At 38.4% G+C, this 27356-nt stretch overlaps 1 protein-coding gene across 4 annotated transcripts in view; it reads right to left on the bottom strand.

Moving 5' to 3' along the window:
* The window catches only part of LOC101346920 (phospholipid scramblase 1), a 53179-nt gene that overhangs the window by 9468 nt on the left and 16355 nt on the right, over positions 1–27356 (bottom strand). For 3 of the 4 annotated variants that reach the window (XR_002824557.1, XR_002824556.1, XM_023733920.1), the window contains 6 exons: positions 20572–20597; positions 12150–12307; positions 10708–10750; positions 7102–7322; positions 5225–5386; positions 2806–2967 (listed from right to left, as the gene is read on the bottom strand). Coding sequence is in view for 2 of the 4 variants with exons in the window: in XM_023733920.1 (XP_023589688.1) it covers positions 2806–2967; positions 5225–5386; positions 7102–7322; positions 10708–10750; positions 12150–12307; positions 20572–20584 (759 nt within the window). In the remaining 2 variants the exon portion in view is untranslated. Of the gene's footprint in view, positions 1–2151; positions 2671–2805; positions 2968–5224; positions 5387–7101; positions 7323–10707; positions 10751–12149; positions 12308–20571; positions 20598–27356 lie in introns of those variants that run through there. The other variant, XM_023733921.1, reaches the window with a different exon arrangement.

Raw genomic sequence — 27356 nt, 5'->3', positions numbered from 1 at the left:
AAAAAAATAACAGCCCACTAGGGTGCCCTGAGTTTCTGTTAACGATTATGAAATGATCACAAAAAAGATAGTGGTAACGGACAATGTGATGAATATAATCAATGTGACTGGATTAAACACGTAAAAATTGTTGAACTGGGAAAAAAAAAAAAAAAAAAAAAGATAATTTAACCCTTATCACCAATCTCTTGGATTATTGCAATTTTATCTCTTCAATTCATTTCTCGCGGTCACCAGATTTACCTTTCTGAAATTTGGATTTACAACTATTTTATTTACACCTAGTTTAAAACCAACCAATTGACCAAACTATGTTTAACGACTTACCAATGTCTACAAGAATTTTCCCAACCTTGAAAGGTCCTTTGGCAGAAGCTTAATCTACTCTACAGTCATTTCCTAAGAATCTTGCCAACTCCCTAGCTCTATTTCCGATTAGCCGAAACATACCAGACTGTCCTGTCGTCCTGAAACACACCATGATGTCTTTCACATTACTGCACCTTTGGTTAAACAGTTCCTCAAGGTTCAGCATAAATTTTAGTTTTTTATGTGACATGAACACTTTTTGAAAACATAATTTGTAAATATCGACTAATATTTCATCCTCTGGTTATAAAGAATTTGAAAACTTTATTATAGACAATATTAAACATATCCCAAATTAGAAGAGTATAATGAAGTCCCAATGACACCTCACCCAGCTTCAATAATTATTCACATGGCCAGTCTTCTTTCATCTATTCCTCCCCAAGCTCCTCCTGCCCTTGCCCCATTATTTAAAAGCAAATTATTTAAAAGCAATAATTCAACATGTGCCTCTAAAAAATATAGGCTGTTTTCTTTTTATGTAAACAGAGTAACACCATCACATCTAAAGAAATACTTGGTAATTCTTTAATATCACTGAATATCCAGTCAATGTTCAACTTGCCCTCAATGCCTTGTATATGTCTTTTTACGCTAGTTTATTTGAATCAGTATTGAAACACGGTCTACCAACTACATTAGGTTGGTATGTCTATATGTATCTTTAAGTCTCTTTAAACTATTATAATTCTCTCACTTCTTGCCATTTATTTGTTGAAGAAACTGAATTCCTGTTGCTGTACAATGTTTCACAGTTTATGTTTTCCTAATTACATCCCCAAATCAATGGTTAAGATATTCATCTAGTGGTTCTCAACCTTGATTGCACATTGGAATCACCAGGGAGCTCTAAAACCTGTCTAGTCCCATCTCCAGAGGTTTTGATTTAATAGATCTGGGTGCAGTCTGCACATGAGGATTTTGAAAAGGCACTCAGATGTTTTACTGTGCAACTAAGTTTGGGAACCACTGCTCTTTCCCAGTGGTCCTCAACCTTGGCTACATATTGCAATCAACCGAGCAGCTTTAAAAACTACTGATTCAGACTGGGGTTCTGATTTAGCTGAAACAGGTATGGCCTGGGGCTCTGGGGTTTTAAAAGTTCCATAGGTGATTGTAATGTGAAGACAAGTTTGAAAATCACTGCTCTTTCCCATGTATTTCCTATAAATTGGTAGTAACATCTAGAGGCTTGATGTAGATTTTTTTTTTTTGGCATGAATATTACACGGGTGGAGATGTGTACTCCTATTGCAGTTTATAAATCTGTATTAGGTGAGTCAATTCAATAAGGAATCAGAATGAAATCTCCCTGCCTCACTGAGTTTTATTCCATGTAAACCCAAACTCCAGGTCTTCCCATGTGGGGATGATTTACCCGAAGAATTTGGTCTTTGTCCTTGGTTCCTGAAAGATAACCTCTAAAACTTGGAACTTCCCCAGTGATTGAATTGTGTTTTACCTATATGGGCCACAGGCCACACCTACCTAACTGGTTATGCTAATGAAGTGACTTAGGTGGGGGCTGGCCAACCCAGAAAGACCCACCACATGGTATCACCTAATCTTGGAAACCCTGGTGGCATAGTGGTTAAGAGTTACAGCTGCTAACCAAAAGGTCAGCAGTTTGAATCCACCAGGTGCTCCTTGGAAACCCTCTGGGGCAGTTTTACTCCTCCCTATAGGGTTGCTATGAGTTGGAACTGACTCGATGGCAACAGGTTTGTTTTTTTTTTTTCCAAGGGTCAGTCATGCCTACATGATGAGTCTCCAATAATGGCTCTAGACAGGGAAGCTCCATGGGCTTCCTGATGGGTGAGAGACATCAATGCATGTGGAAGTGTAGTGGATCCCTTTTCAGGACATAGAAGCTCTGCGGTGGGAACTCTCCAAGATCTTGTCCTATGCCATCTCTTTTGTATCCTTTTTACGATAATAAAACTGTAATCGTAAGCATAGCTCTTTCCTGAGTTCTGCAAGTCATTCTAGCAAATTATTCAACCCTGAGGGAGTAACGGAAGCCAGCAGGTCAGAGGTGAGGGGGCCCCTGGAAACCTCTGAGCTTACGCCTGATATCCTTAGGCGGAGAGAGAAACTTCAAATTTGTAGCCAGAAATTCTGAATAGATTGGGGATATATCAAAGCACCAATTTTTATTTTTTTTAAGTAAAACCCCCAAAGACCAGGGCCTCTCCTTAACACATCAGGTCCTTTGCTTGCCACAGGGGGTTTTGTAGAATCTGTAGGCAGAAGCTAGTCATCTGTGAATCTGGAGTATCAGCATCAAATGGAATTTCAAAGCTAGGATTAAATGAGACCCTTTGATTATGACCTGTATATTTCAGAAGGTCATTTTAAAAGGTACAATTTACTGAATCATTTCAGAACGATACTAGAAAAAACATCTGTAACCAAGATCAGTGAGAGCAGACTTACAATGAGAAAACACGCGCCCAGCATCACAGCTTTCATTTTAACATCCAGGTCTATAGGGAATTGGATCCCAAAGTTATCCACATCCGTAAACACCTCTTTCATAACTCCACTCCAGTGTTTTGAAATTTTGCCAACCACAGTTTCTTCATCAAGAGATTTAATCTAAATTGGGGAAGGGGGGGAAACCCACAGTCTTAAAGAATTCTAGAAAACTAATAACAAAAACTACATTCAAAGTTGTAGTAAAATGAAACAAATACTGTACTAATATCATGTGCCATATGTAACTGGGAATATTATTTCCCTCATTAGATGCATACAGATTTCTGTATCTGTTTACAGACATATTAAAACAACTCTGATTGCTACAAAGAATTTATAAGTAGTTTTTCTAAAGTATTTAACATGTTCTATTTTTTACATTGAGACAGACAGAATAAATCATTTGAGTTGACCTAAAATAAAATTTAAACAGAAAGAGATGCAATATAAAATGCTTCTTTGATGACATTTCTAGACACCATATGACCGTCATGTGACTTCTACTTTAAGAGAAGTACAGAGTGTTTACACGGGCTGAGAGTTTAGCCATGATGGAAGGGGGGTCACCATGAGTCAGAATCTACTCAATGGCAACTGGCTTGGGTTTTTTGTTTTCTTGGGGGGTCAGTAGGGGCAACTGAAATGCTAAGAGCCTGGACAAAGAGACTGGGAGTTTGGAGTGGAGGACAGTAACCACTAAGACACTTGGTGGGAGGCTTCAGGTCAAGGATATCCAAGACTTGATAACACATGGCAGGTGAACAAGAACAACAAAATAAAAAGGAAGGAAAGGGCGTATTTCAAATGAGTGAGTGACCATTTCTCAATTCTTTCAAGGATGGCATCTCATTAGTACCATTATAGAAGCCCAGAAGAAAAGTTAACTCGTTACACATGCAGTACGCTTAAGGGTGTCCATTAGAGAAGAGTTGCTGGATGAAATCTAAATTCCTAATCATTTGCTTTTCACTTACTTCCCACAAGTAAAATACATGCCAGTTAAACTTCTGTTAATATCGTTCCCTGAACAACTACCTTTTCACTCCTTTGAACCTTTCGTAGAAACGCCACCCCTTACATACCAAAACCAAATCCGTTGCCATCGAGTCAATTCCAACTCACAGCGACCCTATAGGACAGAGGAGAACTGCCCCATAGGATTTCCAAGGAGCAGCTAGTGGATTCGAACTGCTGACCTTTTGGTTAGCAGCTGAGCTCTTAACCACTGCGCCACCAGGGCACCACAGCCAACATGGAAAAATATTATACGTACCACTACATAAAGAATTTATACATACATATCATACACACGCACAAGCATGCACGTATTATTTATATATATATATGTATGTTTTATAAGAGCCTTTATAAAGTGTCTATTACATTCCGTGTGTTTTCTTAGATTTGCCCATCTCCCTGATTAGATGATGATGTCTTTGAGGGGAAGGATTCACCCTTGCATAACCAGGGCCTAACAGAAGAATTGAAAACCATAACTGGAGAAGCCAGGCAGGTATTCGAACTGAATGAAGATGGAGAGTGGAAAACACTAGGAAGTAGGAGGACTTCCCAGAATTCCCACATCATATCAAAAGGAGGTAGTCCTGCTCAGCTCAAGCAGATTTCTGCCATATGGAAATGTGGGCCTAGTTTATCAGATTTTCTGATTTTACAAGAGAAATCAGTAATTCAAGATAAAGTCATAAAAGTCACCCAACTTTAAAAAATTTACAACTAAAAAATTTGGGTGACAGGGTGAAGGCATCTGTTGGAAAATCATTGCAGTGAAATTCCTCCATGTAGTGAACACAGAGATGTTTCCAATGACCTAATTTAACAGAAGGATAAAGTCTAGACAATAGAGAAGCATCACTGGATGTCTCATGCTATCTTTCTTAAAATCTCTTTGCATAAGTGGGCTTCCTGTAGGAGCTCAAAGGATGTCAGACCCTCTGAGGCAGGCCGAGGGCACTGGCAGCCTGTGTTTTAAACTAAGGATGGATTCATATGCTTCGCCAATTAAATTCAGATGACAGACTAACGTTCTATTTAAAATGGATAATTATACTTGGCACAGTTGATTAAATAGAAAATTATCCCATTCTACCCTTACTTCCATTGGAAAACACCCTATTTAAATGTTGGATGTTTTGTTTATGCTTCTTTGACGGCATGGCTGGCTTCTCTTTTTTTCCATTTAGTGAAACCACCACTGACATTTAATCAGCGCAACGGCTGCTTCTCTGACCAAAGTTAAATATGCAAACACATTTGTCTCCCTGTTGAAATATGAGTATACAGATATTTATTTAACGCATTTGTAACATCCTACAAATATTAGGAAAGCAAATCCTATAAACACTATCACATCTCTTACCTCAAAATCAACATCTCCACAGCAGCTACATACAACACATGGGCCACTAATTTTTAGCACATCCTCTCCTTTCTCATTTTGAACGGTAAACTTTGGCAGACAGGGGTGCCAGGTCTGAACAATATAACCTACTGGAACACCAGGAGGAGCTTGGATTTCTAACTGCAAAAGGGGAAAAAAAATGTAATAATCATAATAACAATAATAATAATGAAGTCTAATAATAGTTCTCATTTATTGAACTCTTCCTAAGTGCCACGTACTGTTCTAAGCACTACATGTACATTAACGCACTTAATTCAAAACACAGCCTTATTAGGTTGGTATTATTATTGTCTATTTTACAGAGGAAGAACATGAGGAACAGAGAAGTTAATTAACTTGCATCAGATTCCTCAGCTACTCAGTAGAAGAGATGAGATATAAACTGGGCAGGCTGTATGCACAGTCTCCATTCTTCACCACTCCTCCACCCATCTGATGTACTTTTTTAAATTGCCCTACCTGTGAAAAATCTAATTTATTAAGGAACTATTTTTTAAAAACTCCTTTAAATTAAGTGGTGGTTTACATGTTTGAAAAGAGCTCCGATCGTTGGCACAGTTGTCAAATATGAGTGAAAATAGTGCCATTGTGAAAAGAACACAGGGCCTGGAATCAGGACTCTGCTATTTATTAGCTGTGTGACCTTGAGAGCTCCTCAGTTTCCCCATCTGTAAATGAAGATTTCATAGGACCTTTTCAAAGATCAAATGGTATAATGGAGTGCGGTACTGTGCTCTTTCAGTTGTAGAGCTCCATACAAATGGAAAGCATTTCTCCAACAAACTCAAGTTTTTCCTCAGACTATCTCTATGGCTATACTATTATACCCAACCCAAAAGACATGGAAAACAAAGTGATTCATAATGAATAACTGCAGTAATCCTCTCACAACAAGTACAGTATTAGACGGCCAATACTCCACGTGTGTATCTCTGTAGCATGTTCTCACAGCAATCTGTGAGACCAAGTAGGGCTGGTCTGGGACCAATGGGGCATAATATGGGCAAAGGCCCAACTTTCCTCGCTGTGTCCTGGTTTCTCTTCTGGGCTGTCAAACAATACGTGCCAAAAAGGTAGGCAATCTTTAAGGAGGGTAACAGGGTACCCTATTACCCTCCTTAAAGGTACCTAGAAGTACCCTATTACAAAAACCAAACAAAATCAAACCCCTTGCTGTCGAGTCGACTCCAACTCATAGTGACCCTATAGGACAGAGGAGAACTTCCTCATAGGGTTTCCAAGGAGTGGCTGGTAGACATGAGCTGCCAACCTTCTGGTTAGCAGCCAAGCTCTTAACCACTGCGCCACCAGGGCTCCACCCTATTATGAAAGGGGATTCAAACATACATATTATCTTAAAATGGGAGAAAGAAAAACACAGGAGTTGAGGTTTTTCAGAGGCGGCCACTCCTAGGTTCACTCTTTAGTAGGTCGACCAGGGAAACAAAATTGCAGATGAGCGCATCCAGTTGCTCCTAGAATGGTATTCTATTCTCAACGGTGAACTTCCCTGGCTTTGACCAAGCCTCTCATGGTCATTTCTGGTAAGGGACTTTACCAACATGCTCTGCTCTCTTGGCTCTCCCTGGAGACTAAGAAGTCTGGTCCCTGCATGGATGTTCAACCCCACGATGCACGCTACTAGGCGATATGGGGCTAACAGCTCACTGCTTTTCATCCGTCTTCCTTCCTTTACAATTTACTCTAAAGAATAAACCAAGAGCTCATGGATCATTTTTCCTTTAAATCTCATTTGACTACATAGGTTCACTGAAAGGGTGCAAATTCATAAAGAACTACTCTACAAACTGCAGTGATAATTGCTCACCAACCTCCTGAAGGCAGCAGGGGCAACAACAGGAGCTACACCTTAGTGGTCTCTCCAGCGTGATGACTTCGCGGCCCATGTTATCAATAATCTTAATGGTAGAAGGCCTGTCCGACCCACAGCAGTTTCGGGTACAGCAATCAGTATCTTCCACTGCAACGTAAATCCTCTGTCCAAAGCTGTTCTTGATTTCGTATTTGTTATTGGTTTCAAAACCTATTAGGACTAAGAACATAAAACAGGAGACCATAATCAGCATTATTTAAAAAAATACTGAATTATCCTAAGCTATTATAATATCCAGCTGTACTATTTTTAGATGATATTCAGAGAAACATAAGAAAGAAAAAAAAAGAAAGGTGTTTAGAGATAGTCCAGAGAGAGGAAAAAAGGCAAGAGAATAGGAGGGGGTGTATTAAGGTTTAGAGAAATTAGGAGTCCCCGTGTGAGACAAAAAAAGCCAACTCTATCTTCCTAACTTCATAAACTCATGTCAGAAACACAGACTTTGCTGCTGAGGGGTACTGCGGTGCTGCAGATGGACATGGTCATGCTCAGTTTACGATAAAATGTCCATTTGCTCGGAATACGGTAAAACCTGCGACATCTGGAACCTGGGTAAGGAGGAAAACTGTCAGAGAAGGAAAACTCAAATATTTTCCACTAATAGAGAGAGAAAGAAACGTGGTAGACTGCACCTTGTCGAAAGCAGAAAAATTATGAGACCTGGAAAAATAATGTAGTCCCACTGAGTTCTGGCTCTCACAGGTTTCCCAGTACGTTATTAAGAGTTGTGATTAGTGTATTCAATATAGGATGCTTTCTATGTTTACGCTTTATGAAATATTATATATAATAAATTGGTTTTAGAAGATTGTTTTATAAACCATACTTATAGCTTATTTTTTTTGAACTGATAAAGATAATGGGAGGGCTTACTCTCATACACACAAGTAAACGGGTAGAGAATGAAAACGGAGATGAATTAGAATATCACACAGGGCCCAGAGACCCTTACTTAGCTCAGCAGTAACTATTCAGAAGTGAAAGACAGGTTTTGGGCAAGGGGAAAAGGTGTTTGGGAACCAGGGCTACAACTCACAGACTACCTAAGACCACTGGTATCCAAAGGGAGCTCTGTACCTTGATGGACTAATCTATGCTGGGGGGAAACAGGATGCTCCATGCTAACACCGACGCAGTATCTCACTAAAGGGGTTCGTTCCCATGTTGAACCACACAGTTTAGAACCAGGACGGGTCAAGGGTTTGGAGCCAGGAAGAGCAATTAAGGGTCCCATTTGTCCCCAGCTCTAAATAACTTGGCTCTAGGATAAAGGAAGTCTGACCAAAATAATGAGTGGTTAAAAGAAATACATGGAAACAAAAGTCACTCTGCATTCCCTATTTGGGAGACTTTTAGCCAGAGAGAGAGATGTACTTCACAAACTTCATCAGCATGACCTCCTTAAGCCTCTTTGCTCAGATTCAGGCAGGCCCTGGACTTTATGAGATCCACCCTTGACCTCAACAGATGCAACAGTCAAATGTTTGGTGAAAAAGAAATTGAACAATTATCCAACTAATTGTTTCATTAAGTAGCTTAGTCTCAAAAATCTGTTAATCTATAAAATGAGATCACTGGGCTATGCAATAACTAATTTTCCTTCTAGTTACTTAAAAAAACATGGAAACAAACAAGACAAAAGCAATTCTATTGTTATCTCTATTGTCTATGTAAGTTTTGAATTGGGGGAAAGTATAAATGCCTGTCATAATCTCAGGTAATAAAAGTAAACTACTCGTAATACTAAAAAGTAATATAAATTTTCAATTTGGAACAATGACCATAACAAAAAAAAAACAAGAAAATTAAGGATATCTTTTAAGAAACTGCAGAATTAAAAACTAGTAAATTTAGAACTTACTATATATTTCATGATTAAGACATACATATTTTGTAAATATATACAAAGATTATAAGTCTAAAAAAGATAAATGGAGTGCTATATAATGTATATTTTTCTGGTCTTTAGCATTTTATAACTGCAATAGCAATGCTACACAATACATTCCGAACACAAATTATCAAACAAGGAAGAGCCCTTTTCCAGAGAAAACTTAGAGAAACTAAACAAAACCAAGAACATTACAAATATCTAATAATGTGAAGTAATTTAAATGCAATGACAAATATTTTAACCAAATCCATTACTCAGTACAATTCATGTTCTAATTTCTACCAGTAGAAAGGGACTTTGTAGAGAGGTGAATATGGATTTAACAGACATATCCTAAAAACTAGCTAGACTTTTCATTAAACCATTTGTATTTAGAAGGTTCACGAATCCACCCAGGTTCTCTTTCTCCTGGTAGTGGTCCTGAAGCATCTATTAGTTTCTTAAGTTTATTCTTCCACTTGGGGAGCTCTGGAACCAAGGAAACATCTGTTGGGATCAAAGGCCCCATTCAGTATAAGCTGGAAAGCTTGTCTAGGAAGCGAGGATTCCAAGCCTGCTGACTGGCATCTTCCAACACTGCAGTGGCCTTGCAGTCAAGCTGGTTAATCCACAGCCCATTGAGCAAAGACTTACAGGGTTCATCTGAACTCCTAAGAGAAACTGTGAGCAGGAATAAGAATTTCTCAAAAAATCCCCATCCCAATTCAAAAAGTTCACTCACTTTGAAAATGCACTAAGTTAACTATTTCCATCTTGCTCTGTGCCAATTTGACAGTGATCACAAACTGGCACCACGTGACAGAAGTTAGATGATGTGACAAGATCACCTAAAGTGATTTGCAGAGAGAGATGGGAGCAAAAGTAAGTTCTGATTGTTTTCCTGCTTTCTAAGTGTGATGGTTAAGATTATGTGTCAAGTTGGCTGGGCCATGATTCTCTGTAGTTTGGCAGATATTATGCAATCATCCTCTATTTTATGATCTGACGTGAGTAGCCAATTGGCTGAAAGGGAAGTTTCCCTGGGGGTGTGGCCTGCATCCAATATACATGGATGCTTGGCAAAGCTCACTCTATCGATCCTGCATTCGCCTCGACATCCTCTGACCTCCAGTTCTTGGGAGGTGAACAAGCAGCCTGTTGCCTGACCTGCAGATTTTGGATTCACCAGCCCCCTCAACCCATGAGTCAGCAGGCTGATACCTGATCTGCATATTTTGGGTTTGTCAACCCCTGCTACCACGTGAGTCAGGAGAAGCCTCCAGCCTGCTGTTGACCTATGGATTCGGGACTTGCCAGCCTTCATGACTGTGTGAGCCATTTCCATGAAATAAATCTCTATCTGTATGTGACTGTGTGTGTGTGTGTGTGTGTATATATATATATATACACTCTTCACTGGTTTTGCTACTCTAGAGAACCCAGCCTAAGACACTAAGTTAGTCTAGATCATGAGGACAGATGCCCAGATGATAATGGTATTTTACTATTTGACTCCTAATATTCAGAAATAAACATCTGCTAATCTACATCATCTCATTATCGCAGAGAAGCACTTGTAAATAACCAGGTTTAACCTTCCTACACTGGCTTCATCGGCATAAGCTTCTTATCTTTCTAGAAATACGGTCAGTTAGTAAAATGCATACATACCTTCCAGAAGTTCAACTTGTTGATGAATCAGTATCTGATCTATCTATGACAGAAAGAAAGTTGAGCTGTAAGAATATGTAAAATGAAGGCTTTTAAAAATCAAACAGAGTAATATTCATGTTTTTATATTTTTTTGAAGTACATATAATCAATACAAAAGATCAATATTTATCGATATTATCATTATATAATAGTAATTTATATTATTTGTAGCATAAAACTAAAGTTAACATATTTTTAATTGAAAAAATATCCACTGAAAGTATTCAAAACATTTATACTTTTATCCACTATTATTGTGGGCACATTTAGATTAAACAGATTTACACCAGCATCCCTATATAAATTAGAAAACAACGCTCTTTCTGTAAGAGGCTTATGAAATATTAAGAACTTTTTTTATCCATTTAAAGAGCTTTTTTTCTACAAGTTTCAGAATTATTCTTTTAATTGTACTTGATATCACCATTTGTAGTAGGTGGTTCTTTCTTTCCCTGATGTGTTTTATAATAGATAAAAAAGAATTTATTTCAGAGTATTTCTTGGAGAATATAAGAACTATTAAAAGTTATAATGTAATATAATATGTGTTACCCAAGTGCATTGTGGGTAATTAAATTAGTACAGAGAACATAGGAGGCATTTCATTTACTGAAAAGTGATGTCATATCATAGGGATATGTGCTTGTTTGTTTACAGACTGGATGCAAAAAACTTCATATTCTAACTTAACCTACCAGACTTCTAACATCAAACAGATTATTAAACCTCCCATGACTGAGACAAGTTATCCTGCAATACATCAATATCCAGGACTTTTTCCTTCTTATTATTGGTGAAATTTATAAAATTGGGTCTTCCAAAGAGCAAAGGCAGGATCATAAAGATGTAAATCTATTAATTATAATAAAAGATGAGCTATATTTTAATCTAATCACTAACTTTTTTTGGTACCACTTATGGAAGTACAAATCTAAGCTTTATTTAAAGTTTCTTTCAAATCCCAGGAAATAATTCAGTGCTGATTAAAGATACAGTATTCAGCCCCAAGATCCCTGGATTAAGAAGCTGGTTCCACTTCCTTCACTGTTTGACCACTTCCTAGCACCTGAGTTTGTACCTATATGTTAGAGGGTTTCCGTATGAAAGAAATGAGTTAATACATGTATTATGCTTATAACAAAGCCTGGAAAAATAGTGCTTAATAAATATTTGCTATTGGCTATTATATTTAAGATTATATTGAATATATATTAAAGATCATAGAAAATACAATTTCCTAAGACATTTATATTTTGCTTTAGAAGTGAAACCGACCTAGAATAGTGAATTTTTAACAAAAAATGCTGTTTTACTATTTCAGACTTTTGTGAATTAGTTGTTAGTCTGCAACAGGAAGCACAGTTTTATTTTTTATGAGTATTTTATGTATTTGAAATTACCTGAGTTAAATATTCCAATCCAGGTGGACAGTCCAACGGAGGTGGTGGTGCTGTCATCCATGGTACTCCTGCAGGTCCACCTGGTTGATTGGTCATTGGCTGGTGTTGGACAGGAAAGCCAGCTGGTGGGGCTGGGTAGCCTGCATGTCCTGGAGGTCCTAAAATATCAACAAGTAAACTAATTTGTAACTGTACACCTACTCCTCCTCACTTAACGACCATCTCGTTATCTGACATTTTGCATTTACGACAATAGTAAAAAATCTACTATCCGACTAATTTGTGCATTAACAAAGCAGTAGGCATGGTGGTAAAGGCTGTGGAGTGTCCCCCCCCACCCCCAGGAAGGTCTCTGGAGGCCTCCATGAAGCTGGGATGCGCTATCCTACACCTTCCATTCCCTTCTGCCGGTCAGGGCACTGTGTCCAGCTGCCATGCGGGGCCTCCTCCATGGCCAAGGCCTCCAGGTGGGCGCGCAGGCAGCACCAAACCAGTAGGTGCCTGTTCTGGGTTCCCTCTATGAGGCCTGAGGCCTTGCAGCTCAAAACTGCTGTGGGGTGGGAAGGGAGGAAAGAAAGAGGCATCGGAGCAGCTGTTTGGAAGAAATGAGTGTGAGTTTAATTACATCCCAAAGTGAGCTGAACTGGGCCTGAAACCTCCACCTTGGTGAGGCTGGGTGTGCAGCCAGGCTCCCAGTGCCCTTGCAGGAAGCCCCGAACCTTGGTGACTGGCCAGGCCTGGAGGGTAGAGTAGGCTTCAGGACTGTGAACAAAGGGCTTGCAGGGGTGAGGGTGGAGTTCTGGAGGCAACTCTGGGAGGGAAGCTCTGACCCAACACAGGAGGAATGTGAAGTGGTTACGCCGTGGACCCTCCAGTCACACAGCCTGGCTTTATCCAGCTTTGTCTCCTCCAAGCCCCCTTTTCCTCAGAGGAATAATCCATAACTGGACTCGTCACAGCAATGAGCACATCAGTAAATGGTGGCTATTACTATTTCTGTGATCATATTTTCTAAATTGAAAAAAAAAAATCAGACAAATGGATGGTCTGAAAACATAAAAAAAATTCTCCATTTTCACATAACATTGGTTGTCTTGGTTATCTAGTGCTGCTATAACAGAAATACCACAAGCGGTTGGCTTTAACAAAGAGAAATTTATTCTCTCACAGTCTAGGAGGCTAGAAGTCCAATTCAGGGTGCCAGCTCTAGGGGAAGGCTTTCTCTCTCTGTGAGTTCTAAGGGAAAGGCGTTGCCATCAATCTTCCCCAGTCGAGGAGCTTCTCAGCACAGGGACCTGGGTCCAAAGGATGCGCTATTCTCCTGGCTCTTGTTTCTTAGTGGTATGAGGTTCCCCTGTCTCTCTGCTCACTTCTTTTATATCTCAAAAGAAACTGACTTAAGACTCAACTTCATCTTGTAGACTGTGTCCTGCTTCATTAACATAACTCCCTTTAACCCTGCCTCATTAACATCATAGAGGTAGGATTTACAACACTAGGAAAATCACATCAGATGACAAAATGGTGGACAATCACGTAATACTGAGAGTCATGCACTAGTCAAGTTGACACACACTTTTGGGAGGTACAATTCAATCCATAACACCAGTTTTCACATAACGACCTGGTCTTTGGAATCTAATCATGTAGGTAAGTGAGGAGTGGGTGTACTGTAAAATGGAAGCATCAAACCTTTGAGGATTACACCAACATCTACAAGCTGAACTCTCAGCTCAGAAACCTGTTTTTATGAAGCATAATGTTTGTGTTTTTATCTTTCAGTGATTTGTCAGTGATTTTATCTGTGTTTTCATATCCACTTGTTTTGAAGGTGATAAGCTGTGATCAGAGTTGGTCCACAGCCTTATCCTTACCATTTAACACTCAATAATGTGCTTTAATACCTCAAAAAGTGAAAGAAAATGAACTATGATCTAGAGTCGCCTGCTTAAAGGTGCTGGCATGACTTCATCGAAAAGAGATGACACTGGATAAAAGGCCCAAAATAAGGGCTTTGAGCACGCATTTCTAGGACCAAAACATCCTGTAAAAAATGATGAGAATTATGGAGTCAAAGCTTTTGGCTCATTGTGACATATGATATCCCCTATGTATATAGAATTGGAAGTGATTTTGTCACCTGCCCAAGGGACATTTGGCAATGTCTGGAGACATATTTGGCTGTAACAACTGGGAAAGAGGGTGGTACCGGCATCTAGGGGGACAGGTCAGTGATGCTGCTAACCATCCTACACTACACACAATGGCCCCCCGAAAATAAAGAATTATCTGCCCCAAAATGTCATAGTATCACTGTTGAGAAACCTTGGTAGAGAGGTAAAGGCAAGTCATTCTTCCCAGTATCTTCCAATACAAAAACTATCTTTCTCACAAATTGTCAAGTCTAATTATAACTGACTTTAAGTATGCCTCACCTACTTGGAATTAGCTATGGGATGAACTAAATCATTCTCCAAATGCCTTGGGTGAATACTGTAGACTTGCTAATAATTCTCCAAACACTAACCCTATAAGAATTTAGGGCTATACATTAGAACCACCTGAGGAATTAAAATATTACCATTGCTGAGGTCCTGCCACCAGAGATTCTGATTTAATTTTTCTGGGATGATGTCCCAGCACTAGTATTTTTAACTGCTCCCCAGGTGATAAAGTGCAGCCAAGGTTGAGAACCACCCTGTCTTAGTTATCTGGTGCTTCTATAAGAGAAATGTAACAAGTAGCTGGCTTTAACAAACAGAAATTTATTCGCCCACAGTTTAGGAGACTAGAAGTTCGCATTCAGGGTACCAGCTCTAGGGGAAGGCTTTCTCTGTCCATTGGCTCTGTGGGAAAGTCCTTGTCTCCTTGTCTCTTTTCAACATCTGCGGCGATCTCCATGTGTATTGGCTTCAATCTTCCCCTGGGTCTAAGAGGTTCTCAGCACAGGGACCTTGGGTCCAAAGGACACGTTCTGCTCCCAGCTCTTCTTTCTTGGTGGTAGTCAGGTCCCTCCTCTCTCTGCTTGCTTCTCTCTCCTTTTATCTCTTAGAAGATAAAAGGTGTGACTCAAGCAAGGGTGTGGTCTGAATAAGGGTGTGACTGAAGTCACACTCTCTTGTAATGCTGTGACTCTGTGACTCTTAAAATACACCCCACACTGATCCTATCTCATTGACATAGGTTAAGATTTACAAAATGGAGAACATCCACACAATACTGGGAATCATGGCCTAGCCAAGTTGACACATATTTGGGGGGACACAATTCAATCCATGGCACACCACTTTAGAGTCTTGGAACTTTTCTATTGCTTATTCTTTTAACTGCAAACATCTAGATGAGATCTAAACCCCACCAAGAGTTTCTGAGCTAGACAATTAAACAGGCCATTCAAGCTCGGAAGCAGATGTTTGCTCAAAGAAGAAAGCAAAGATACCTCCTTCTGCCCAAACCAGCTTCTCTCTGCTATGCAATACCCAGGATGTCACTCAAGATGTGGGTAGCTCACCTCTTTGCACATCTGAGTGCACCATGCATATGGCCATTTGGTAATGTTTTAATGACTTTGTAACTGCATTTGCCTAAATGAAAAAATCTTTAAATTCTTTTATGCATTGGTTCAAAAGAAAAAAAATGTACTCCCTTCCAAGGAGCGATATAACTCAATTTCTTTCCTTAGAAATGCAAGGCATGATTCCGCATGTATACAAAAGTAAAGCCTTCCTATTTGTTACAAAATGAAAATGAAGAATTATCCCCCTGTAGATACATTTCCATTACTTCCATTCCAGTTTTAAGCTGTCTTATCTTTTTTTTGTGACTCTTGCTGAACATAATTAACCCTAGCTACAAGACTCAAAAACACCCAGGGATAAATTCCCTAAATGTGATTACATAACTACAATTTTCAGAACAGATGGAGAATAGATAAAATTTTTACTTTGTATCTATTTTTTTGGTGGGGGGGTTTAATTTATGCAAACCAAAACCAAACCAGTTGCCGTTGAGTCAATTCCAACTCATAATGACCATATAGGACAGAGTAGAACTGTCCCATAGGGCTTCCAAGGAGCAGCTAATAGATTCAAAATGCCGACCTTTTAGTTAGCAGCCCAGCTCTTAACCACTGCACCACCAGGGGTCCTTAATTTATGCAGAGTCTTATATTTCATTTACTAAATAAAAACTCACTACTGTTTTTATTGGCTCTGTTTTACACCTTCACTGTAAACAGACAAATTAAAAAAATTATAAATAAAAAATACTTCTCTAATAACAGCCATTCAAATAAAAAAATCAAGAACTAGGCTTCCAAAAAATTTCATTCACAGGATCTTAACAAAAAGCACTACTAAAATAAATCTCTCTCTCACACACACACAAACCCTTTAGGGAATATCAATAATTGATCATTTTGTTTTTTTCCTCTTTAAAGAAATGTTTTAGCTGGGAATGCTGCTGGTGAATACTGAGGGGGAAAGCCAACTGGAAAATCTGTTCCTGGCTGAGGAGCATTCGTTTGCACATCTGTAATACAAGGAGTGATAAATATATGCTGTTTTAATAAAATATGTAAATATTAGAAAGAAAAATGTATTGTCCTTAGGTAATTTACATTGGTATGGTCTTGTGCTGTATTCAAATAGGTAAAGGGAATTTTTCACTTAACATAAGTTGTGCCTGTTATCAGAGCTAATTTGCAGTAAACTCCTATTTCAAACAAATTCTCTTTTAGGTAAAACGAGACAGCTGAATTACTGGGATTGAGTTTCTAGTTTTTCAAACACTCCTGGTGAATATTCAGTTCCATGTTTTGAGTTTTCTAGTATTAGAAAGAAGATTGTTTTAAAACTACATATAGATTGTGAAGACAGAGAGAAATGAAATTAGTTGGATGTGTGGGGGTAGTAGTGGTAGGACTATGGGTGATTTTAAAGATATCTATATTGTTACCAGAATTATTTAAACACAGAAGCACGTACAGTCATGTGAAACATAATGTCTGTTTAGGCAACGTCCAACCGCCTATACGGCCACGGTCCCATAAGGCTGTAAGAGTTCAGAAATGCCAATCAAAGAACTATTGTTATGAAATGCATCATGGCTCCCAAACAAGCAAAAACTAGTGCTAGTAACAGCAGCAAGAGGCAAAGGAGAAGCATTGATTTGGAAGTGAATGAAACAAAGGTTATTAAACAACACGAAGGCGGAAAAATCAGGGAATGCTATCGCTCACGATTTAGGTACATCACACTGGACAATCGCGATGATCCTCAAAAACAAAGAAAAAATTCTCCAAGCTGTTAAAGGATCAACTCCACTGAAAGATACAAGGCTAATGAAAACGTGAGAGGGACCTATATCAAATATGGAGAAATTGCTAATGATGTGGATTGAGGACCAAACATAAAAGTGAATCCCTCTCAGCACAATCACTGCTAAGGCACGAAGCATGCACTTGTTATTATAAACCACTGTATTTAACAGAAAATTTTAATATAATTGGCTTTATGGCAGTCTGTTCTTAAGTACGAGTTGTCTGTAAGTTGGACATTCATAACCCAGGGACTGCCTATATATAATATAGTGTTTGCATAACTTCCAAATTATATAATGGCCTATTTCACAGAACATATTGTGGACGTTAAGTGACTCATGACTGTTTATTTTAAGCATTTTTTAAATAATTCAACAAGACTGAACCATATGAAACTACCAATATATGAAAGACTTTGACCTATAAAAACCATAACTGATTTAATTACAATAAACTAACATGTTAAACTTTGTTATGTGTTATTATGGTTTAAATAATCTTTGTATATACACAAATGGTTTAATCTCCTAGTTCTCTCCAATCATTCATTTAGCCAGTCCAGTCAGCCAATAAATGTTTATTGAGCATCTACTGGTCACCCCTGAGTTAGGCTTTGGGTCTGCCTTCACAAAATTTGTGGTCTAGTGGACCCTACAATTCTATCATCTTCACCTCTGTATCCTTCATGGGTTACTAACTGTAAATTTAAATATTTTGTTTTTGAAACACGGAGACGTGACATCAATAGAGAATAAGTTGGTCAAATTTCAATCTTACAAATTTTCTGTATGTTCTTCTGTTATGACATTTCAAAGACTACTCATTTAACTCGTGTAGTTTTAGCAGGAAGGCTTCATTGTGGGCTCCTTTCCATCACTATTCAAGAACTGACTTCATAATAACTTGATCAGAATGGAATCCATGGAGACTGGGTAAAGTTATGTAACAGAATCTCCTACTCAGATCAGGGTTTTTACCTGGACAGATGCTGAACACACCCTGAACCATCACAGACCTGAGATACCACAGCTTATTCCATCCCAAACCATTCTGTCCTATTTCTCAGCTTCAAGTGAGTGGCCAGCTCCTAGCTCCCTAGTTGTCTAGCTCAAGGCTCTGTCTACAACCCCTATCCTCAACCCAAGTTGGAAACAAAAGGATCAGACTCAGAACACATCTCAAGGAAGCACATCACGAATCTGATTTAATAATCTATCCTTACCTAATAAGTTATATTTTGACACTTCTTAACAGGTACCATTGTTTGAATAATACTAAATACATACACATATCCAGGAGCAGAGAAATTCAAGAAATCAGGAGTTCATAATCTCTGGGGTTTTGGTACCAGAATCACGATCCTGGATTCAGGAATCCAGGGGGAATTCAATAAGGGACACATATAAAGAGAAAATAATTGATTGGCAAGGGGTCAAGTAAGTCAAAGAGCATATGAATTATAGATGGTGGCTTCTGACTTTGGAAACACAACTTAAAATAGCTTATAAAATCATAGGATCATCACGTTGTCTTGATGATATTTCATTTTTACTTCTCTTTCTCTGTGTGTGTATTTTAAATACACATGTATATTATACATACATTTCTTATACACGTAAAAAAATCCATTGCTGTCGAGTCAATTCCAACTCATAGTGATCCTACAGGACAGAGTAGAACCGCCTCATAGTTTCCAAGAAGCACCTGGTGGATTTGAACTGCTGAACTTTTGGTTAGCGGCCGTACCTCTTAACCATTATACCACCAGGGTTTCCACTTATATACATTTTACTTCTACTTATGCATACATATACACACACATACAGTTACATATAGGAAGCTGAAGAGTTTATGGCAAAATGAATTATTCTAAATTGAGCTTAAGCATTCTAAAGCTTGCAGCAAATGATAATAGCTTAAATCTGTATAAATAAAAACACTTTAATTCAGTTTTGTAAATAAAATTAAATAAATATAGCAGCCAGTAAGAGAAGGTCATGAAACTTCATGAGGGAAACGGGAAGTTGCTGGTTCTGAAAGGTATCTAATCTACCTAGCAAGGCTGACATTGTAGAGATAAACATCTTTTTGGTTCTCTCAATACAGATAAAATAGGGAATAAAGATTTTCTCAGGAGAAAAGATTTTGTTTTTGATATTTGCCTCCAAATGCAGGGTTTTTCACTTCAGAACATTAAATTATTAAAAAGACAGAAGTCTTTTATTCTATGCTTGATAAATACATACTTTATTCATAATTTTCTTGGAAGAAAAACATGAGAACATATGCTCGATAGTTATTTAAAGCTATATAGATATTATGAAATATATAGAGACGTATCTGAGGATTTGGAGCCCTGGTGGTGTAGTGGTTAAGCACTCGGCTGCTAACCGAAAGGTTGGTGGTTCGAATCCACCAGCTGCTCCACCGGAGAATGATGTGGCAGTCTGCTTCTCTAAAGATTACAGCCTAGAAAACCCTATGGGGCAGTTCTATTCTGTCCTATAGGGTGGCTATGAGTCGGAACCGACTCGACGGCAATGGGTTTTTATCCGAGGATAATTGCTCACTGTTCTTTAATATGACTGGTTTTAAAAAATAATGTTCCACAGCCTTTAATCAATTTTAACAGCAACTTTAAAGGATCATTGTTTCAGGCATGCTCTCCTTGCCTACGATATCATAAAGGCACTCATTTCAAATGTAAATTTTGACCATAAATCAACATGTTAAATTTTATTATCTGTTAATTAGTATGACTTGAACGATATTTATGTATATGAGATGCATACAGAAAAGAGAAAACTTATCTTGATGCAGTAGAGTATAAATTATACAATATATTTCCCAATAAGCCTAAAATTTCTTAACAAGGTTCTCTAAGCTTCTTTTTTTTTTTTTAAAAAAAGGAAAAATTAGTGGTAGTGGATATTGATGTACATCTTCTCAGTCGACACACTGAACTAGACATTGGATTCTGGAGCATAAACAGCACAAAGCAAATTGCATCACTTCAGAAACCAAATAAAACATTATGACAAATAACACATTAACAAAAGATTAATCATTAAAGGGAGGAAGTAAAAACAGTAAATTACTTACTTTGTTTGTCCATGATTTAGACAGTTCTGAAAAAGAAAACCTGATATTAATACATTGCCTACATATTTACTGGTCAAATGTGATTGTTGATACAGGGTATCACATTTAAAACTGTACAGTCACACATATGGGATAATCCACTTACTCACCTAGTCTAGCAGTACACGGCAATCTAAACCCATTGCACCTGGCCACATTTACCATGCAATCTTTCTGAGTGGGACTTTAGGGGGTGGTGGAGACTTTCAAAAAGCTTGGTGGCGGTGTGTGTGAGGGACAGGCAGCCATAAGGAACACTGTGAGCCCAAGACCCCAAAAAGTAACCGAGTTAGAAACTGGAACCTTCACAATGTAAAGGGAGTGTGAAGCCCAGCACTCAGCCTCTGGCTGGGTTCCAGGCATGGTCTCTCAGGAGAAGGAGTCACGGTAACTGCAATTATCTCTGGAGATTCCAGGCCCTGTGGACAGGTTCTGAACAGTAAATGTGAGAGGGCCTGGTATTCTGTACATCAAAATCTGCTTTTAGCCACTAAATCTTGTCATGGGTTGTCAGAGCTATAACACCCTGACAATCCAACTGGAAATGTTTGCTTGGTTGTTTCTCCAGAAACATAATAACAAAAACTATTTTGCTCAGTGCTCCCTCCATCCAGTGCCTCAACATCATATTCTTTCCCACTACCAGTCAGTCACTATCCCTGTCTCTCCACCATAAATCCCAACCTCCTTCACACCTGTCAGTTACAATTATCACATAAGGCAAAAACACCTTCATCTGGCTGTTTTACCTTAGACCTACAAACAAACATGAATCAGCCTTGCCTCTTCCCAGGCCTACTCTAGCCCTGGCTGCCCCTCTATTAACTCCTCCTACTGTACCATCTTAAATGGTAAATAAAAGTCAGTCGATCCCTCTGTATCCTTAACTAGAATCTGGCATCATCCTTAAGAAACCACTTTCCTCGTATTTCAAAACTGTCTTCTATTATTGCCTACTTTAAGTACAAAATTTCACAATCTAGTAAAACTCTTAAGAAGTTCAGCAATGGTTGAATAACTCCAAACTGGTTTACTTGTCCCTGGCATAAATCTAAAAATGGGCTTATGTTACTGATTTGACTTCCCTGATTTTCTTAGAACAGTAACCTGAGTTGGTACTAACTAGTCAGAAACTAACTGCTCTGGACCTCATCACACCAGGGGGCAAAAGAGACTAAAAATGATATTTGTCTGCAATTAACATATAAGTTGAACAATAAACCAGTCAACACGTGTAAGCAAAGTACAGTGTTTTCACAGGCTACGTAATTTTTTAGGGTCCAACCTGAAAAGAACTATAAGGAGACTAAATTCATACATATATAAGGCCATCATTACTCTTATCAATGTCACATTTCAATCATTAAATATTATACATTAAAACTAATACCCATGACCTTAATGCTAACAGTACCTTAACAAGTATACAAAAATTAAAAGATTGATAAACTCTAGAGTAGAAATAGGTAGTATTCCTTAATACACTGAAATAAACATCTCTAAAGTTTTTGTTTATGCCCGTTTCTCTCCCATTGCTCTTTAATATGGTTTAAAAAAAATGTTCCAGAGGCAGGGCCGAGATGGTGGAGTAGTCAGATGCTTCCTGCGGTCCCTCTTACAAAAAAGACCCAAAAAAAAAACAAGCGAATCAATTATATATGACAATATAGGGGCCCTGAACATCAAAGGCAAAGTTGAGGAAACGGACTGAATGGCAGGGGGAGGGAGAGACAGCTTCAAAGCAGAAAGGAGTTGCCAGACCTAACCTGGCAGAAGCCGGCACCCTTCAGGCCAGATCGGCTGACGTGCACAAGGAGGCAAGCAGTGGCGCTCGGGAGGCGTTTTCCACATCAGGAGAGACTGAGCGACAGTGATTCTACTCAGACGTCCAGAAACACTGAAAAGCAGCGCTCAATCAGCCAAAGATAAGTACATGCGTCCGACCTATTGCGTGGATCAAAAATCACCCCTTTGGGAAAAACACCTCTCCCATTTACCTGCCCCCTCCCCACTCTGCACTGGGTCCTGGGCTGGCTTCAGTGATTGCCTAAAGCCTAACTTCAACTGTATCAGCTAATGGTGAAGTGGTAGGTTTGTGACATTTGACACTGCTGTGCACATTAAGCAGGGTCCTCACCTACCCACGTCAGGGGCCTGAGGACTGGTGGCTCCACCCATGCCACTTAGCCACCCGTGACAGGGGTCCAAGAATAAGTACTGCCTCCCAACGGCACTGAGTGCCCATACTCCGGCTGCAAAACCCACCCACCTATGCGTGCTAGGGAACAGGGACACGCTTTCCTCCCAGACATTCACGGGCAGCCATCAGGCCCCTGCCTTGCTCAGCACATGACCCTCTACTGTAGCCAGATACCTGTGCCTACACCAATCACCCCTGCCTATCTAGGACTGTAGGTAAGAGCCTGCACCACACACTTGGTGACCAACTACCTGGCCACCTAAGCTAAATCCATACAGGAAAAGTGAACAGACTCCTGGACTCACATGCCTAGTAACAGATCTAACCACCAAGTGATTGGACGTTAGAGCTTCAAAGGCGCCAATAATCAAACTAGCTCACATGAGCAGCCTATTGGGGCATATCAAAACATAACAAAACAAGAATCTAGGACACAGTAAGCAAACTTAAATAAATATAATAACTTATTGATGGCTCAGAGGCAACAGTCAATATCAAATCACTTAAGGAGGCTGACCATGATAGCTTCAGCAAGCTGCTGAAACAAAGAATCAAGAAATTTTCCAGAGAAAGAGAACTTCTTGGAATAACCAGGGGTAGAATACAAAACATTAATAAACAGAACACTTCAAGAGATCAGGTTGGAGATCAGACGAAACACATAACAAGCCAAGGAGCACACAGACAAAGCAACAGGTGAACTTAAGAAGATTAAAGTACAATGACAAATTTAACAGGCTGCAAGAATTTATAGAGAGACAGCAATCAGAAATCCAGAAGATTAACAATAAAATTTCAGAATTAGATACCTCAATAGGAAGTCATACGAGCAGAACTGAGGCAATGGAAGGCAGAATTAGTGAGACTGAAGATAAAGTACTTGACACCAACTTATTTGACGAAAAATCAGATAAAAGAATTAAAAAAAAAAAAGAAGAAGAAACCCTAAGAATTATGTGGGACTCTATAAAGAGGAATAACATATGAGTGACTGGAGTACAAGAATGGGAGGGATAACAGAAAATACAGAGAGAATTGTTGAAGATTTGTTGGCAGAAAACTTCCCTGATATCATGAAAGGGGAGCAGGTATCTATGCAAGATGTTCATCTAGTACCACATAAGGTAGATCCCAAAAGAAAGTCGCCAAGATGTATTATAATCAAACTTGCCAAAACCAAAGATAAAGAGAGAATTTTAAGAGCATCTAGGGATAAACAAAAAGTCATCTACAAAGGAGAGTCAATAAGAATAAGCTCAGACTACTCAGCAGAAACCACGCAGGCAAGAAGGCAATGGGATGATGTATATAAAGCCTGGAAGGAAAAAAATTGCCAGCCAAGAATTATATATCCAGCAAAACTGTCTCTCAAATATGATGGCAAAATTAGGGCATTTCCAGATAAATAGAAGTTTACAGAATTTGCAAAAACCAAACCAAAATTACAAGAAATACTAAAGGGAGTCCTCTGGTTAGGAAATCAATAACATCGGATACCAATCCAACACTAGAACACAGGACAAGAGCAACCAGATATCAATCCAGATAGGGAAGTTACAAAAATAAATCAGAGCTAAAACACTGAAAAAACAGGGTAACAGAGATGTCAATATGTAAAAGATGACAATATTAAAACAAAACAAAGGGACTAAAAAATGTAGTCGTAGATCTCTCATATGAAGAGGAAGTCAAGGCAATATAAAGAAATAAAAGACTCGTTTAAACTTAGAAAAACACAGGTAAATATTAAGGTACCCACAAAGGAAACTAACAATCCTACACATCAAAATAAAAAACAAGAAAAACATAAAGACTCAGAAAATACAAAATCAACAATGAAAAAGACGAAAACAAAATTTACACAGCCAATGACAGGGCTCCAAAATACATAAAACAAACTCTAACAGCATTGACAGGAGAAATAGACACTCAACAGTAACAGTAGGAGACTTCAACACACCACTTTTGGTGAAGGACAGAACATCCAGAAGGAAGCTCAGTAAAGACATGGAAGATTTAAATGCCACAATCACCCAACTTGATCTCATAGACAAATACTGAACACTCCACCCAACAGCAGCCAAGCATACGTTCTTTGCCAATGCACATGGAACATTCTCCAGAATAGACCCCATATTAGACCATAAAGCAGCCTTAATAGAATCCAAAGCATTCAAATATTACAAAGCATGTTTTCTGATCATAAAGCCACGAAAGTAGAAATCAATAACAGAAAAAGCAAGGGGAAAAAAAAATCAAATACATGGAAACTGAATAACACCTTGCTCAAAAAGTATTGGGTTATAGAAGAAATTAAGGAATAAAGAAATTCAGAGAAATCAACTCAGAATGAAAACACATCCTACCAGAACCTTTGGGACACAGCAAAAGCAGTACTCAGAAGTCAATTTATAGGAATAAATGCACACATCCAAAAAGAAGAAAGGGCCAAAATCAAAACATTAACTCTATAACTTGAACAAGGAGAAAGAGGGCAGCCAAAGAAGCCCTTGGGTGCCAGAACAAAGGAAACAGTAAGAATTAGGGTAGAATTAAATGAAACAGAGAGCAGAAAAACAATTGAAAGAATTAACAAGACCAAAAGCTGGTTCTTTGGAAAGATCAACAAAATCAATAAACCACTGGCCAAACTGACAAAAGAAAAACATGAGAGGAAGCAAATAACCTAAATAAGAAATGAGATGGGCGATATCATAACAGACCCAACCGAAATTAAAAGAATCATAACAGAATACTATGAAAAATTGTACTCTTTAACAAATTTGAAAACCTAGAGGAAATGGACGAATTTCTAGAAACACACTACCTACCTAAACTAACACAAACAGACGTAGAACAACTAAATAAACCAGTAACGAAAGAAGAGACTAAAAAGTTAATTAAAAAACTCCAACAAAAAAAGCCCTGGCCCTGATGGTTTCACTGGAGAATTCCACCAAACTTTCAGAGAAGAGTTAACACACTACTACTAAAGGTATTTCAGAGCATAGAAAAGGATGGAATACCCCCAAACTCATCCTATGAAGCCCATATAACTCTGATACCAAAATCAGGTAAAGATACCACAAAAAAAGATTACATACCAATATCCCTCATGAGCACAGACATAAAAATCTTCAACAAAATTTTAGCAAATAGAATTCAACAACATATCAAAAAAATAATTCACCGTGATCAAGTGGGATTTATACCAGGTATGCAAGGATAGTTCAATGTTAGAAAAACAATCAATGTAATACATCACATAAATAAAACAAAAGAACCACATGGTCTTATCAACTGATGCAGAAAAGGCATCTGACAAAGTCCAACACCCATTCATGATAAAAACTTTCAGCAAAATAGGAATAGAAATTTCTCAACATAATAAAGGGCATTTATACAAAGCCAACAGCCAACATCATCCTAAATGGAGTCTGAAAGCATTCTGCTTGAGAATGGGAACCAGACAAGGATGCCCTTTATCACCACTCTTATTCAACATTGTGCTCAAGGTCCTAGTCAGAGTAATTAGGCTAGAAAAAGAAATAAAGGGCATCTAAATGGGTAGGGAAGAAGTAAAAGTATCTCTTGCAGATAATATGATCTTATACACAGCAAACCCCAAAAAAGCCACAAGAAAACTACTAGAACTAATATGAGATTTCAGCAAAGTATCAGGATACAAAATAAACATACAAAACTCAGTTGGATTCCTCTACACCAACAAAAAGAACTTTGAAGAGGAAATCACCAAATCAATACCATTTACAGCAGCCCTCAAGAAGATAAAATACTTAGGAATAAACCTAACCAGAGACGTAAAAGACCTATACAATGAAAACTACAAGACACTACTGCAAGAAACCAAAAGAGACCTGCATAAGTGGAAAAAATACCTTGCTCATGGATAGGAAGACTCAACATTGTGAAAATGTCAATTCCACTCAATGTGATCTACAGATACAAGGCAATCCTGATCTAAATTCCAATGGAATTTCCTAATGAGATGGAGAAAATCAACAACTTCATATGGAGAAGGAAGAGGCCCCAAATAAGTAAAGCATTACTCAAGAAGAAGAACAAAATGGGAGGCCTCACACCACCTGATTTTAGAACTTATTATACCGCCATAGTAGTCAAAACAGCCTGGTACTAATACGACAGATACATAGACCAATGGAACAGAATTGAGAATCCAGATATGAATTTAGCCACCTGTGAGCAGTTGATATTTGACAAAGGCCCAAAGTCCATTAATTGGGGAAAAGACAGTCTTTTTTACAAATGGTGCTAGCATAACTGGATATCGACCTGTAAAAAACTGAAACAAGACCCACACCTCACACAATGCACAAAAACTAACTCAAAATGGATCAAAGACCTAAATATAAAATCTAAAATGATAAAGATCATGGAAGAAAAATTAGGGACAATGCTAGGAGCCCCAACACATGGCATAAACAAAACACAAACCATAAGTAATAATGCACAAACACCAAAAGAGAAACTAGGTAACTGGGAGCTCCTAAAAATCAAACATTTA

This window comes from Trichechus manatus, unplaced genomic scaffold (assembly GCF_000243295.1).
Source record: "Trichechus manatus latirostris isolate Lorelei unplaced genomic scaffold, TriManLat1.0 scaffold00062, whole genome shotgun sequence".
NCBI classification, from domain to species: domain Eukaryota; kingdom Metazoa; phylum Chordata; class Mammalia; order Sirenia; family Trichechidae; genus Trichechus; species Trichechus manatus.
The sequence above is the reverse complement of the archived record's forward strand: the minus strand, read 5'-3'. Positions and strand labels throughout refer to the sequence as shown.